Source organism: Phragmites australis, chromosome 7 (genome assembly GCF_958298935.1).
Source record: "Phragmites australis chromosome 7, lpPhrAust1.1, whole genome shotgun sequence".
Taxonomy (NCBI): domain Eukaryota; kingdom Viridiplantae; phylum Streptophyta; class Magnoliopsida; order Poales; family Poaceae; genus Phragmites; species Phragmites australis.
In genome coordinates, this window is record NC_084927.1 from 30,184,066 (window position 1) to 30,198,931 (window position 14,866).

At 46.5% G+C, this 14,866-nt stretch overlaps 2 protein-coding genes across 2 annotated transcripts; both read left to right on the plus strand.

Moving 5' to 3' along the window:
- Nucleotides 1-9,068: 9,068 nt before the first annotated feature.
- Nucleotides 9,069-11,973, plus strand: LOC133924668 (uncharacterized membrane protein At1g16860-like). Its single transcript, XM_062370312.1, has 5 exons — nucleotides 9,069-9,521; nucleotides 10,223-10,378; nucleotides 10,905-11,116; nucleotides 11,212-11,441; nucleotides 11,833-11,973. The coding sequence occupies exons 1-4, from the start codon at nucleotides 9,111-9,113 to the stop codon at nucleotides 11,408-11,410; spliced, it is 978 nt and encodes a 325-aa protein (XP_062226296.1). The 5' UTR covers nucleotides 9,069-9,110; the 3' UTR covers nucleotides 11,411-11,441; nucleotides 11,833-11,973.
- A 1,147-nt stretch (nucleotides 11,974-13,120) lies between these two features.
- On the plus strand, nucleotides 13,121-14,695 carry LOC133924669 (protein S40-7-like). Its single transcript, XM_062370313.1, has one exon. It carries the CDS (start codon nucleotides 13,529-13,531, stop codon nucleotides 14,144-14,146), a length of 618 nt encoding a protein of 205 aa, XP_062226297.1. The 5' UTR covers nucleotides 13,121-13,528; the 3' UTR covers nucleotides 14,147-14,695.
- Nucleotides 14,696-14,866: the final 171 nt, after the last annotated feature.

Here is a 14,866-nt window from a genome sequence, read left to right on the forward strand (position 1 = left end):
CATCACCGTAAGCGCCTCTGCCACCGGCCGCGCACTTGTCCCACACCATAGATGGTCGAAGTGCCAGCTGGTCGGCACACTGCTAGCCGATGGCTGCTGCACCGACCGTCAGCTCAGCGACTGCCGCGGTCGTAGGAAGCCACCACCCATCGGTACTCATCACTCGTCGTGCGCCCGACCGCGTCGCGCCTCTCCGCCACACAAAGCATCACCGCCGCGCGCCGCCACCCAGGTTGCCTGGCCACCCGCTGCCGTCGCTTGGCTGCGCCAGAAGCACATCAGCGCTGAAGCACCGGTCGTGCGCCGCGCCGGGGTGCCCCCCGACCAGCACGCCATCACGCTGGTGCTGCCCCGCACCGCCTTGGCTCGCCTGCTACCCTAGAGACGGCTGCTGATGGGTCGGAGTGGCGGCTAGAGTTTGGAAACCCTAGACGCCCCATTTTATTGGAGGAGTGTGCGCTGAATGGGCCGAGCTAACCCAATAAATGAAGAACGCATGTGGAAATAAAAAAAAAAAGAAAAAATCTGAAATTTTACTTTTAGCTCCTCAGGTTTTCGTTAATTGAGCGCAATCCTTGTATTTTTGCATTTAGGCCCCTGATTATTCTGAAAATTATCCAAAGCCTCTATTTTTGCATAGAAGCACCTTCAGAATTCGAGTTTTACATATGTTTTAGCAATTATGCAATATTTAATTCTATTATTCTTATTTATATGCTATTAATTATTATCGTTACTATTTAAATTGTCTGCTATGCATTTAAATTCAGTAAAATTCGAATAATAGCATAGAAAATGTTAAAAAAATTGTAGTAATATGATTTTGCAACATGATGCAACTTTACTAAGTAGTAATACTTATGTAATTGAAATATGTAGATGACTGGCATCACGAATAAGAAGTTTATTATGTTGGGTACATATGGCCGCAACTATCTTACTTGGATATCAGATGTCCGAATTGTACTATGAGCGAAAAAGCTCCGCGTTGTCATTGGCCTAGGAACAAGCAGTGTAATAGTCCCCACGTAGGATGAGAATGATCAGGTGCCTTATTTTCTCCGCCACCATCTCTCCCCCACTTTGAAGGATGAGTACATGACGATGGCTAGCGCTAAGGCACTATGCGACGCATTGTAGGAGCATTTCAAATGCCTTAAATACACCATTAAGCCTCTTGCAGAGCATGAATGGGTCAATCTCTACTTCTGTGACTATAAGCATGTCAGAGAGTACAACTCCGCGTTGCACCATACTTGCATATTTCTGTGTCTCTGTGGGAAAGAGATCTCAGAAGATGAGAAAATTGAGAAACTCTCTCCACTTTCCACCCGAATGCGACAAAATTCGCATGTAATCACTATCAATCAAAATACAAAAAGTATTCAGAACCGATTGACGTGTTGCAACTTCATGAAATTCGCGATGGAGTCATAAACAAGAATTTCTTATCTCAGCTGGAAGGAAAGACCAGTGGTCTTGAAGTCAACCACATATCTTTCAAAGCACGCAAGAACTGCAATAAGAAGCGGGGGAAGGGAGGAAGGAAAGTGGTGACAGACAAGGTCAAGTTTGGTGATGATAATGGCAAGACAATGAAATAAGACAAGCCATATAGTGAGAAGAACCAGAATCTGCAAAGCACCAACGGATGCTGTGGAAGCATACCAGAAGAAGTAGAAGGAGCAGCCAGAAGCACACCTCACCATTACAGTGGGGTTGGAGTTGGATAAAGTAGCCACAATTGAAAGTGTAGCATCTCACATAGAAGTTGACGATGCTCCCACACTGGCAGTAAAAGACTTCCCAATAAAAAATACAGATGCCTCTATTTTGCTCTCCTTCACTGCCATAGAAGATGTCATGAAGGATGAAACGAAAAAAAAGCCATTGAAGAAAAAGTGGTCGGATATTTCGCAGACTCTATCTAGAATTAGAGTAACAAGCCATTTATTTTGTTGCTGAATTTAAAAGGATCGAAATAAATGAAAGCTCTAGAAGAGCGAGCTTAGTGCAAATAATATTTTTTGATATTTATAGAATATGTGTGGCGCCCGTATTGAGTAAGTGTGTATTGTGGATAGTGGAATCACGATCGCTATCTTAAGAGAAAAGGTGTATTTTCAGTCTATTAGAAATAGTTCTGGAACTGTGATGACTTTCACTGGTAGTGTGATAATTGCATTGTAGGTTTTGGAGGAGTCATAGTCATACTACTTATAAGAGCTATTTTGTACAATAAAGAAGCATTGTTGTACCCTGATCTACAAGAAATCTCTTTAAGTTTTAAAGATATCCGCGCTAACGGTTTCCATGCAAAAAATGGTGAAGAAGATGATAGGAAGCACCTACACATTACTAAGCATGATAGTGAAGTAATAATACTAGAAAAAAATTTCCTCCATAAGCATTGGCTTGTACTACACTCGTATTAGAGCACCTGAAGTATTCATTACCTTGAAGGTTGTGTTTTGTAGTGCATAATTATTTTCCTAATGACATGATAGATTTGATCATCCTGGTCTTAGAATAATGAGGAACATAATTATTAACTCACATGGTTATGCCATAAATGTATATAATTTCCCGAATCATGAAGATTTAGTATGCCGCATACCTTCCCACATCAAATCTGTGGGATACAAGTGGGTTTTTGTTCGTAAGAGGAATGAAATTGTGAGGTATAAAGCACGACTAGTTGCACAAGGTTTCACCCAACGACCAATCATTAATTATGAAGAAACCTATTCCCCGGTGATAGGTGGCATTACATTTAGATATTTAATCTCGATGACAATCAACATGGAATTGAAAATGAAATTGATAGATGTTGTGATCGCATATCTTTATGTGAGCTTTGATTCAGACATTTATATGAAGTTATCTGAACGAATACCATTGCCGAATCAAGACAGAAGAAATATATATCTTTATAGTGTACAATTGAAGAAGTCGCTATATGGGTTGAAACAGTCAGGTAGAATATGTTACAATCGTTTGAGTGAATTTATCAGAAAACGAGGCTACACAAATAGCATGGATTGTCCTTGTGTATTCATAAGAAGGTCCCAAAATAGAATCTGCATAATTTTTGTATATGTAAATGATCTGAATATCATCAGTACAGAAGAAGAAATTGAGGAAGCAAGCTCATACTTGAAGTCGGAATTTGAAATGAAAGAAATATGTAAAAACAAGTTTTACTTAGGCCTGCAGCTAAAGCATGGCGGTTTGGTTTTGAAAAATCATTTTCTGCTTAAACTCCATGGTAAGAAGGTCATTGTAAACAGATCAAGATCCCTATAAATCTAGAAAAGAGGGAAAGGAAGTATTAGGACCAAAATTTCCATACTTAAATACAATAGGTACGCCGATGTATCTGGCTAATTGCACTAGACTAAACATAGCGTTTGCAGTAAACCTACTTACATAATATAGTGCCAAGCCTACGAAAAGGCATTCGAAGGGCGTGAAGAATATTGTTCGTTACTTGCAACGTAGCAAAGATCTGGATCTGTTCTACAGAAAGAATCAGGACCTAAGTCTGGTTGGATACATAGATGTTAGGTATCTGTCAGACCTGCATATAACGAAATCACAGACTGACTATATATTCATATGTGGTGGAACTATAATATTTTAGAAATTATCAAAGCAAAGAGTTGTATCTACTTCGATGAACACTTGAAAACAATAGCTTTATATGAAGTCATACGGGAATACGCATGACTTAGAAAAGTGATTAATCATATCTAACAATCATGTAGTTTGAGCATTACTAACACCTCCACCATTATCTATGAAGATAATATTGCATGTGTTGCATAAGTAGAATCGGGATATGTGAAAAACAACTTAACAAAACATATCAACCTCAAGTTCTTTTTATACTCATGAATTGCATAAAATGGATGAAATAAAGGTAATGCATATCGAATCATGTAAATTTTTTTTGCAGATTTATTCACTAAGTCTCTCCCTGCATCTAGTTTTAAAAGATATGTTCATGACATTAGAATGATGATGTTTAGAGAGTTGCATATTTTAGGGAAAGAATTTTCACATAATACCGATACAAGGAATTAAATATTAGTAAAAAAGATTAAGTGTCTAAAGTTAATCATGAAGATTACACGAAGTATTTTGGGTGGATTGTACTCTTTTTTCCCTTAGGTGAGTTTTCCTGAAGTTTCTCATGATAATATTTTTAATGAGGCAATTCGTGTGACCATATCAATAGCTATGTACTATTTCTCCTAATTTTTCTACTAGTTTTTTTGAGGAGTTTTGATGAGAAATATGCATTTCGTGAGAAGTATCCAAGGAGGAGTGTTAGAAAATCTAGAGTTTTACAACTGAATATAGGCTCATCTCGATCTCTTAAAATATTTGATTCTATCTCTTATAGGTTTAACACTATATATATGGGGCAGAACCCCTCATTTTAGAAAACAGATGAATAAAGAAGAGAAAGTTTTTTCTATATTGTGCCTCTTTTTGTGATTATTTTCTCGAGAGATCTCTGGACTATACCGGTAGCAGTGGTTCTTCAACAGTTTGCACGCGCCCCACGATGAGTTCATTTTGTTTCGCTCGCTCGTGTCTCATCTCAGATTGTCATCTCACCCCGTGATCACCGCAAACCAGACGGACATCGCGATCGTCGGCGCAATGGCGTTGGCCACCTAGCTCGATCGGATCACTACTACAGAACCCATCATAAATAGCGGTTCATCAGTGTCGGTTCAGCTAAAATCGCCACTGATGCATCATCAGTGCTGGTTCATACCAAACTAGCATTATCAGTGTGTCATTTCCAGTTTTTAATAGTCATCACTCCTGATTTATAATAAAAACTGACAGTGATAATACCATTGCCAGTTTTTATTATGAACCGACAGTGAAACAAAGGATCCGACCTGAAATTTGACCTTCAATTCATTTTTTTTCATGGCTCACATCCGACAGCCCTTATCCGATCCTCTCCCTCTCTAGGCATGACATCACCTCTCGCTCTCAACCAGCCCACCCCCGCCACCCTCCTCTCCAAGCACGGTTGTCGCCCTCCCCACCCTGCCGCCCACCTCTCTAGGCTCACCTGTCGCCCTCCCCACCTCCCCACCCCTCTTCTCTAGGCACGGCCACCACCATCCCCGCCCCGTCGCCCCTCCTGATCTCCTCCCCCACTGTCCTTGTGCGATCCACGACAGAGGGTTTGAGGGTAGCGGGTCCGACGGCGTGAAGTGTGGCGGGACTAAGGGCCGACTTGCTGTGGCTCATCGTCCGTTCTTGTGGTCGATGTCAAGAAGGACGGCGGTGACACACTCCTTTTGCTATGTGTTGTGGTAGTGGTCTTCGTGTTGTCGTATTTTCTTGTGCAGGGTCGAGCTGGCACAGGAGCCAGTGGGTCTGAGGGCGCGGAGTGCAGCGGGGCCAAGAGCCGACTCGTCGTGGCTCGTCGTTCGTGCTCGTGGTCAACATCAATGACGCCGGCGATATGCTCCTTCTATTGTATGCTATGGCGGCGGCCTTCGTACCGTCATATTTTCTTGTGCAAGGTCAAGCTGGCACGATAGCTGTTGCGGAGCGCGCTAGCGGTGGCGACAGCCGATCCGGCTCATTTCTTTTTTTTTCAACCTAGAACACCTGTCACTCTCAGATATAGACTTAGTATTGATACGTATCTATCATCGGTGTCGAGTAAGAACTATTAGTTTTAAAATTGGTAATGATGGGGCTTTAGAACCGTTAATGATCACTTTTTGGTAGTGGATGAGCCTGTGGTCCGCGCACTCGCGCAGTCGATGTCCTGGATCTGCTTTCGAACTGGGAAGAAAGGAAGGATCAGTGGCAGCTTTAGCTCAGGCAGTGCGCGCGGAAAAGACGAGTCTGGTTGGTAAGTGTCAATTCGACGTAAGCGCGAGTACAGGTGCACCGGCCGATGCCTTGTCGAGATGGCGTCGAGACTCCAGTGACTCTGGGAAGTCGTTGGCCCGATTGGTGTCTCCCCTAGCCCACCTCACTGTTTTCTGCTGACAAGAGGTCCATCCGTAGAACCAGGGGAAAGGCAATTTTGTATGGGACGTGATCACATATTTTATCTTAATTGTTTGTTTTCTTCTTTATATTTATCTATTTATTAATTTTGCTATCTATCATATGATTTTTTTTCTTTGTCTTTTTATATGAATCCTAGTACAAATAAATGATCTAATAATCTATATTTTCATAAAGCGGATTTTTCTTTGTGGAACCGGGTGGCCACGGCCCACTCTCACCACAGCATCACGCTCCGCTCTCCTGTTCCGGTCTTGCACTAATAACCTATACTTTCATTGGTGACAGGCCTTCACAAATTTGGAGAGGACTTCATGCAGGAGTGGAAGTTTTAAAACAGTGGCTGGTAAAGCGTATAGGCACGGGAGAGCAAATAAATATATGGATGGATAACTGGTTACCAAGAGATTTTAATCTGAGACCAATCTGTCCAAAGTCGGCACAACCGCCAGAACTAGTGTCAGAGCTTGTTCTTGCACATGAAAGGAGATGGGATGAAAACAAATTAAAGATGCACTTGTATGATATGGATGTGGAGACCATTCTGAAGATCCCCCTTAGTTTAACTTCACAGGCTGATTTTTGGGCCTGGCACTATGAAAGAACCGGCATTTTCTCTGTTAGATCGGCATATATAATGCTTATTGAGACAAGAAGTCGTCGAGAAAGTTGGCTTGAAGGACGAGCAAAAGTTTCAAATGGTGCTGGAGTTAGAAAAGATTGGAAGAAGCTTTGGAGAACTGTTGTACCTTCAAAATTGCGAGTTTTTGCTTGGAGACTTGCAAGGGCATCTCTGCCAACGGGTGAAGTCCGATGCCACAGGAAGATGGCGATGGTGCCGGTTTGTACAATTTGTAATGCAGCAGTAGACTCGTGGAGGCATGCTTTAGTAGATTGCAACATGGCCAGATGTGTGTGGGTACTGCTAGATGAGGAGCTGACGGAGGCAATTGCAGATGAAGAAAGTACTGACCCAAAACAATGGTTGTTTGCTTTGAATCAAAAGTTATCACAACAGGAATCTGTGAAAGTTCTGGTGACTTTATGGTCCATATGGTGGGCGAGAAGGAGAGCTATGCATGAGAATGAATATCAGAGTCCTCTGTTCACTTTCAGTTTTATAAAGAAGTTCTTGTCTGAAATAGATATGACCCCGGTTAAGAAGAATTCGGCTGTTGCTCTGGGGACAGGTTCGAGACAAAGAAAGAGCTGGTTAGTGGTTACCTCCTAGTTCGGGAATGACAAAGATAAATGTGGATGGAGGTTTGTCAAGATCAGGAGAGATAGGGGCAGTAGCTGCTGTGTGCCGTGATGAAAGGGGCAGTTTTCTGGGGTATCAGCCGTCGTTTTTCAGGGCTTGACTGAACCTGCTGTTCTGGAGGCAAAAGCATACAACGAGGGGTTAGCTCTGGCAGCGGATTTGAACATTCAGAGAACTCAAATTGCGTTAGACTGCTAATAAGTTATCAAGGGAATTTCTAATCCAAATCTTGGGTCTTATAGTGTGATATTGGTGGAGATTAAGATGATAAGGAATCAGTTTCAGAGGTGCAGTTTCATTCATGAACGGAGGGAACACAACGGTGAAGCTCATAGTTTAGCAAAAGCAGCGTCCTTGCTGCAAGTAGGCAGGCATGTGTGGTTTCAAATCCCACCAAACTGTATTTGTATTCCGTTGATTATTAAGCAATAAAGTTCCCCGTTACTCTAAAAAAAACCTATACTTTCATGAAGCGAATTTTTCCTTTCGTGGAACCAGGCGGCCACGGCCCACTCTCACCGCAGCACCACGCTCCGCTCTCCTGTTCCGGTCTTGCAGTTTCAGAGAAAAACGAAATGGATGCGCAGCTCGCCACCACCCTTCATCTCTTTTTTCGGGAACATCGTCACCCTTCATCTCAGTGCTGGGGCATGCCGGGCTTCGTCTGCCGAGCGGCGGGACCGAGATCTTGCATCTCGTCGCAGGGCGGTGGCCCCGTGCGCCCCACCTCCGGTGGTGAGCAAGCAGAACAGAAATGCCAATCCATCCAAGCCACCCGTGATGCCGCCATTCGCAGCACGCATGCATGATTCAGTTCAGCCGCGGTGCTGCAAACAGAAGAAGAAATCTGAGAGTAGCTTTGACTGAGACTACGGCCGGCAGCTGAATGGATCAGAGTGCAGAGCACAGCAGCGTATGCTCGACGAATGGGCTAGTGCGTCTGTATGTCACTATTCATTCAGAGCAGATTCCTGCAGCCTGCTCCCTCTGCAGTCACTGCATGCCTTGGGGCCAGCGGGGATTCAAACTTGAAAGGATCGATTATCGAAGGAGAGCAAAAGATTAGACCCCTGACGGACTGTCATAGCCCATTGGATGGGTTTGTACCGTTAACTAATCCACCGAAAAGGCAGCTTCGAGCTGTGTCAGTTTCTTAATCCTTCTGTTTAGCAGCTATCCACGTCACATCCCACTTCTAATCTGTACTTCTGCTGCTGTACTTCTATGAGTACTCAGACAGATGTACTCCTCCATGTACCAGCCACATAGGTCAGCACATGACTCTGGGACCCACGTCGCCAGAGCCACTCGTCAGGCAATGTGTGTGCGAGTACGAAGCCAGCTGATTCAGTGTCAGTCACTCACTCACTCAGCCCCAGTGATGAGCGCATTATCTCGTGGGAGCACGCGACGCCCGATCCCCGTCGCACCCGTGCTCCAGCCACACGTTGCCGACGTATCCACAGTCGCTGACGACGAGGTGAAGCACGATCAGGCCCCACATGTCATAAGCAGGACATGGCACAGAGCTGTGCACGTCCTTTTCGCTTCAAAAAGCGAGAAGATAACACGCAGGCGCTGCTCCACTCTATTATTACCTTTGCCTTACCTTTTGTTCGACTGATACGTGGGTCCAACGGATGCTCGACCCCACATTTCATTTTGAGGTAGATCAGTGATGCGTTCGGGGCTGGTTTCCTTAAACCGCACGCTAATGCGGAAGCCAACAAGGACAAAAAGGTCAAAAGGCCGAGACGCCCACCCCGCAACCACCAAGCAAGCCAATGCCACTATGCTTCCGGGAGGCGGCGACCACGGCAAGCACCGCGGCGCCAACGCCGCCGCCGACGACGACGATGCCGCCGCCGCCTCGTCCGCGGCGGCGTCCCTGAACGACCTCTGCGCCACCGCCGCCGGGGCGGCGGCGGCGGCGGGGGTACCCGCGCCGTTCCCGAGGGCGGCGGCGTGGGCGCTCGCGGCTCTGCTCGCGGTGGGCCTCGGGGTCGGCGCCCTCGTCCTCGCGGTCGTGCACAGCGCCGCGCTACTCGTGGTGTCAGTCCTCCTCTCCGCGGCCGTGGCCGCGTTCCTTCTGTGGAATGCGGCCGCCGCGGCGTCGGGGCGCGCGCTGCGGCGGTTCGTGGACGGGCTCCCGGCCTCCAGCCTCCGTGTCGCGGCCGATGGCCAGCTCGTCAAGATCACTGGTGTACGTTGACATTTCCATAAGCGTTACCTTTCCTTCATCACTAATGTGCCGCAATTGATCTGAGAGTTACTGTTCCTGTTCCTAAGTTCCTGTTCCTAAATTCATGAACCTTTTTTTTAGCAGAGCCACTAATTCCAGTTGAAATTGGTTGTGTATAAATGTACTAATTTCCAGATTAGGTGGAAGGAGAGTAATGGGTGTAATAATTCTGCATCGTCTTGTGCTTTTCCACGATAGACTTGTTGAATGCAATAAAACCATATCCAAAGATTGTACTTTACAATTGAGCTGGTATTCCCAATTGCATTAGGTTTCCCAGCAGTTAATTCGCTCACATTCGATGTCTGTGAAGAGCAACTTGGAAAGATAAGTGTAATAACCTTGTAAGGGAGAGATAAGAGATAGCTCACCTTTATTCGGATCTCTGTTAAGTACTTGGTTCACAATTGCTTATCTGTTAAGTGCAGTTACTTTGATTCCTTGGTCAACTTCGTAGTTGTTAAATTGTATGTAGCTTCTGATTTCTGAACAAAAGTAAATAACTTCTTCTTTTTACATGTGGGCTTGCCGTTTTACAATGCTAGATCATTTGTTGTTCTCCATGTTTTATCCATGCGAGTGACAATATGCATAAGTTGTTTTCAGTGTTCCAGGTGTGTTAATCTCGTAGTATATCTTATGGTGTTTATTCTTTCTTGCAGTTTGTTTCATGCGGTGATATCTCGCTGATCTCGTCATATGAGAAGGTGGAGAATTGTGTATACACATCTACTCTTTTAAGAAAATGTGGTAGATGGGGTTCACAGATACTAGATCCTAAGAATCGATGTTCCAAGTGGAAGTTAACTCATGCTGAGGTAAGAATGATTTGTTGTCTCATGTACTTGCGATTTCCATGTCTTCTGACGTGCTTTTCATATAAAACATATAGATGCTTCCTATATCTTCCACCTTAAGATGTATTAACTGTTTTGTTTGTCATGCTTTATACGTACTAGTACTAGCCTAACGTAGTCCAGTTATATAACCAGTTACATCTGAAATATACTATTAGCTCACGAGAAATACTGTTAAGGGCTGGCAATAGAATACCCAATGTGTCTTCCTGTTACTTTAGTTCCAGTTCCAGAATATTATATTGCAGCACCTGCATTCTTCTATTTCGTGCGAGATATTAAAGATAGGTCATCAGTGAGTGAGTTTTATATGACAAAATTGTCATTTTATTCCCCTGACAGTACTTTTATGGTTCCTACTTAAATTCACTTGTAGGATCTTCCAACATTTCTAAAGTTTGAAACTTCTAATCTCTGCCATTAGAAAAGTAACACCTAGTAATAATTTAATCTTTTTCTTATTCAAACATTCTGTGGAGGTGGGCAGAGGTTTGCTGCTGATTTCTACATAACGGATGCAAAATCAGGTAATAGAGCCTTGGTGAAAGCTGGGCACCACTCAAAAGTAGTGCCGCTGATCGATGAAAATCTTCTGGTAACAACAAGCAGAGACACCGAGCTTTCTTCAACCTTGAAGTATTGGCTTGAAGAAAGAAATCTTTCTTCTGAAGAAGCTCAGCTTATCCGTCTGGAGGAAGGGTAATTGAATTGTTCCCGGATATCCATTTCTTTTGTATGTATCTTTGTAGATTGAACCCTCAGAAACCTAATCCTATGATTGTGCACGCTTGCAGGTATATCAGAGAAGGAATGCGGTTGAGCGTGATTGGAATTCTGAGCAAGAAGAATGGAGATGCCATGATACTCCCTCCAACAGAACCTCTATCTACCGGTTGTGTGTTGCTGTCGTTCCTCCTTCCAACATATTTTGATGGAATAGTGCTGAGATTGGTGGACAGAAGTTATTTCGTGCCAAATTCTGGCGTTTCATGAAGTGCTGTGAGAACTCGATGAGATGTAACTGCTAAGAGCATCTCCAACCGGCTACTCATATTTGATCCTCTATTTCTCTTATTTAGGGACTCCTCATCCAGATTCCATCCCTTATTTCTCAACGCGTTCCAACCGACCCCTCATATTTGACCCCCTATATTCGAATCACCTCTATTTTATTAATATTTGGTAACTCTCTCTCCTCTCTCTCCCTCTCTCTCTCCCCTCTCTCCCTCTCTCTCTCCCCTCTCTCCCAAATGAGAGGTTGGATGAGGAGTCCCTAGATGTAGGGGGTGAGGGATGAGATTTGAGGGTTTCTCAAATAAAGGGGATCGGATAGGGGGTCGGTTGGAGACCGTTTTTTATCGTTTTTTCCTCAAATATAGGATAGGGGGTGAGAAGAGGGCTCGGTTGGAGATGCTCTAACAACTCTAGTGCGGTGCCCTTGCCCCTTGGGATCTTCTTCTGTACGGGTCCACAAATTTTGCTTTGAGGACTCATGTAACTCGTTTCAGGTAACCCTCACTTGATTAATAGCTCTAATGCCTAGTCATTTCTGGGGATGGATCTTTGCTGTTGTTACCATTTTGCCTCTCAAAGAACTTAGTTAGAACTGAGGTTGGCCCACCTTGTCGACCCAGTACTTCGGTATGCTGGGGCTGAATCGGGATGAAGGCCCGTTTGGCCTGGACGGCTCCGGTGAAGCAGCCGGAGGCCCGTTTTGTTGGTAACCTGGTGGAACTGCCTTGCATCTAGTCAGGCGCAGGCGCACCAAATCAAACGCCGAGGACCAGGCGGCTCGTCACACACGCTCTCGACGCACTCGCGATCGTCCATGCTGCATGGAAGCCCGCGAAGCACTTTGCATTCATCAAAATTCGTGAATCACCTGCTCTTCGGCTCGGTGTGGTCGCCGAGATCAACCAGCTGCCTGTTGTCGCCATCACGGGGAATCGGGGATCCTGGTCCTGGCTGCTGGTTGCCTCCCTGCCACTGCCTCCATGAGAGGCCTTCTTCAGCCTCCCCATCACGTCCGTGCGAGGGTCGCCACCGCGTGAAACTGCCTGCAACCCAGGTAGTGCCTGGACGATCCCCCATCCCCATTGCCGTTGCTTGCTGCCATCTCGATGGCACTTACCAATTCCGCCGTCTGACTGCTCAGCTACATGGTGAATTGAAGCATCCAGGCAAATTCAAAAGAGCATAACTCGTTTCATCACGCCTTTTCAACGCTCAATTCAGCATACGAGCAATAAATCTTTGGTTTGCCTCATCATGCAAAGTTGCAAACATCATCCAAACACGCAGCATCAGGCAAGTCCCAGGAAGCACTTAAGATAATGCATCTAGTCACTAACCATACAGTCCAAGCTTGATTTTTTTCCTTTTAAAAATCAAGTGTGGAGCCGGAGGTCTAATTTATTTCCCCAACCATCTATCCTTGCCCCCTAATGGAAAAGTGGGCAATTAGGGATGGTGGTAGGTATCCTGTCAATTGCTCCCGTGATTCGTGTGGAGGATGTATGTAGACACTGGGTTGGTTTAGATATATCAAATGAACTGGACTGTATGTAATCTCTCTAGACATGCCAATGAGCGCTGATATGTTTACCTGCAACCCCATCGTAAACCATACTGCTAACTGCCTGGCGCACGACGTGCTGATTTCTCTGCCGAGCTACAGTTGACCCGTCGACGTCGAAGTTTTCTGCTGCCGTCCACAACAATGCCTTCTTCCTGTGGTCGTTGCGCTTCCAATTTCCCTGGGCAACGGCGCACACGGAACGGTTCCGGATTTCAGGTACAAATCCTTCAAAAGCTGGACATCAGCTGCGGCGACACCGTACCACCATCACAACCCCGCCGCAGACGCGAGCACTCGACACGAAAGTCGCCAACGCCAGGCGACCTTCTCGTCGCCATCACGCCCCAATAATTCACTGCCCACCCGCCATCGCCACCAGTCCGCCACCACTGGCCTACGCAGCCCGCCAATAATAACACGACTAAAGCAGAGGGCCAAAACCCGCGACGCGCACGGCCAGTGGCCAGCACCACACACGGGCGCACGACACCGAAGCCGAGCAGTGAGGTGAGCTGCGCGAGGCGCGGCCGGCCATGTCCACGCCCCGCCGCCGCCTCGCCACCACCTCTCCGTCCCTCCGCTTCCTCGGCCTGCTGAAGCAGCCCGACGACGCCAGCGCCGACGTCCAGGAGCTCGAGCTCGACGAGCGGGACGTCGTGTGGTCCTCCAGCACGACCTCCTCCTCCTCGACCTCCGCAGCCTCCTCACCATCCCTCACCCCGTCCCCATCCCCGTCCGCCGGCCTCCGGCGGCCCATATCGACGTCGTCCCGCCACTTCCCCGCCGGCAGCATCGGCTTGTCCGCTCTCCTGGCCGACGAGCACGCGCCCACCGCGTCCATCCCGGCCACGATGCGCTCGAAGAGGCAGCAGCACCCGCAGCCGTACCACCAGTCCGCGCCGGTCGCCGTGCCGGTCTGGCCCAAGGGGAGGACGACGACGACGACTGACAGGCGTCGCCGGGAGGCGGAGCAGGAGGCCGACGACGAGGACGACGACGGCGAGCCGGTGGTGCACCCGCACGAGATGGTCGCGCGGCGCGCTGCAGCGGCGGCGTCAGTGATGGAGGGCGCCGGGCGCACGCTCAAGGGGCGCGACCTCCGGCGCGTGCGCAACGCCGTGTGGCGCACCACCGGCTTCCTCGACCTGTGAAAAAGGACCCTCCTTTGGAGGTTTCGTTCGATGGCCACGTCAGTACACTCCACTTGAGCTGTTGTTGGGCAGCTGCTTCTTGCTTAGTGTAGAGCTGTCCGCTGTGTGCTCGGCACTGAAAAATGCGGGGGTTTTCTTGCTAAGTCTGGAGTTATAGGGGCACTGTTACGAGGTGTATTTGCTGTAGTAGTATCTGCAGGTGCTTCGGTATTTTTCCTGGAAGAAAACTACACTGATCTATTGTTTGCGATTGTTTCAAGATCTGTGCAATTTTCTTTTAGAAAGGATTCTCGCAGCAGATGTTGCAGAATAGCTAAATCCGCTGTGTGCCAGAGCAGAGGTCATGTGATCATTAAACTTGTAGTGTAGAAGTGGAAAATAGATGCGGTGTGTTCATAGCTTTTGTATACCACTGTGATTACTAGAGTGCTTCTCTAATCTGCACCGTATCCAAATACCATTGGCCGTTCTCGTTTGTTTTCTAAGATTGCAAAAGGCATTTGACACCTGCCTGAAACATGGATCAGAATTTTGAAATTCGTTTGATGAGACTTTGATGACACATTCTAATGTGCCTCGCCAAAACATTGTAGGCTGGAACCGTTAAGATTCAGTTGAAACTCATGGAGACTATCGAAACCCTTACGGTTTTAGCACCATGAAAACCTAATGGGTCTTCTCCTGAACCTCGCTGAAAGCTGGGACCACTTCGAACTCGTT

What these genes read in the sequence shown, in the direction of transcription:
- LOC133924669 (XM_062370313.1), top strand. Translation starts at nt 13,529, where the DNA reads ATGTCCACGCCCCGCCGCCGCCTCGCCACCACCTCTCCGTCCCTCCGC.
- LOC133924668 (XM_062370312.1), top strand. Translation starts at nt 9,111, where the DNA reads ATGCTTCCGGGAGGCGGCGACCACGGCAAGCACCGCGGCGCCAACGCC. An exon ending in GGAAGTTAACTCATGCTGAG is followed by an intron (nt 10,379 to 10,904) that starts GTAAGAATGATT and finishes GGAGGTGGGCAG; the next exon opens with AGGTTTGCTGCTGATTTCTA. An exon ending in CTTATCCGTCTGGAGGAAGG is followed by an intron (nt 11,117 to 11,211) that starts GTAATTGAATTG and finishes GCACGCTTGCAG; the next exon opens with GTATATCAGAGAAGGAATGC.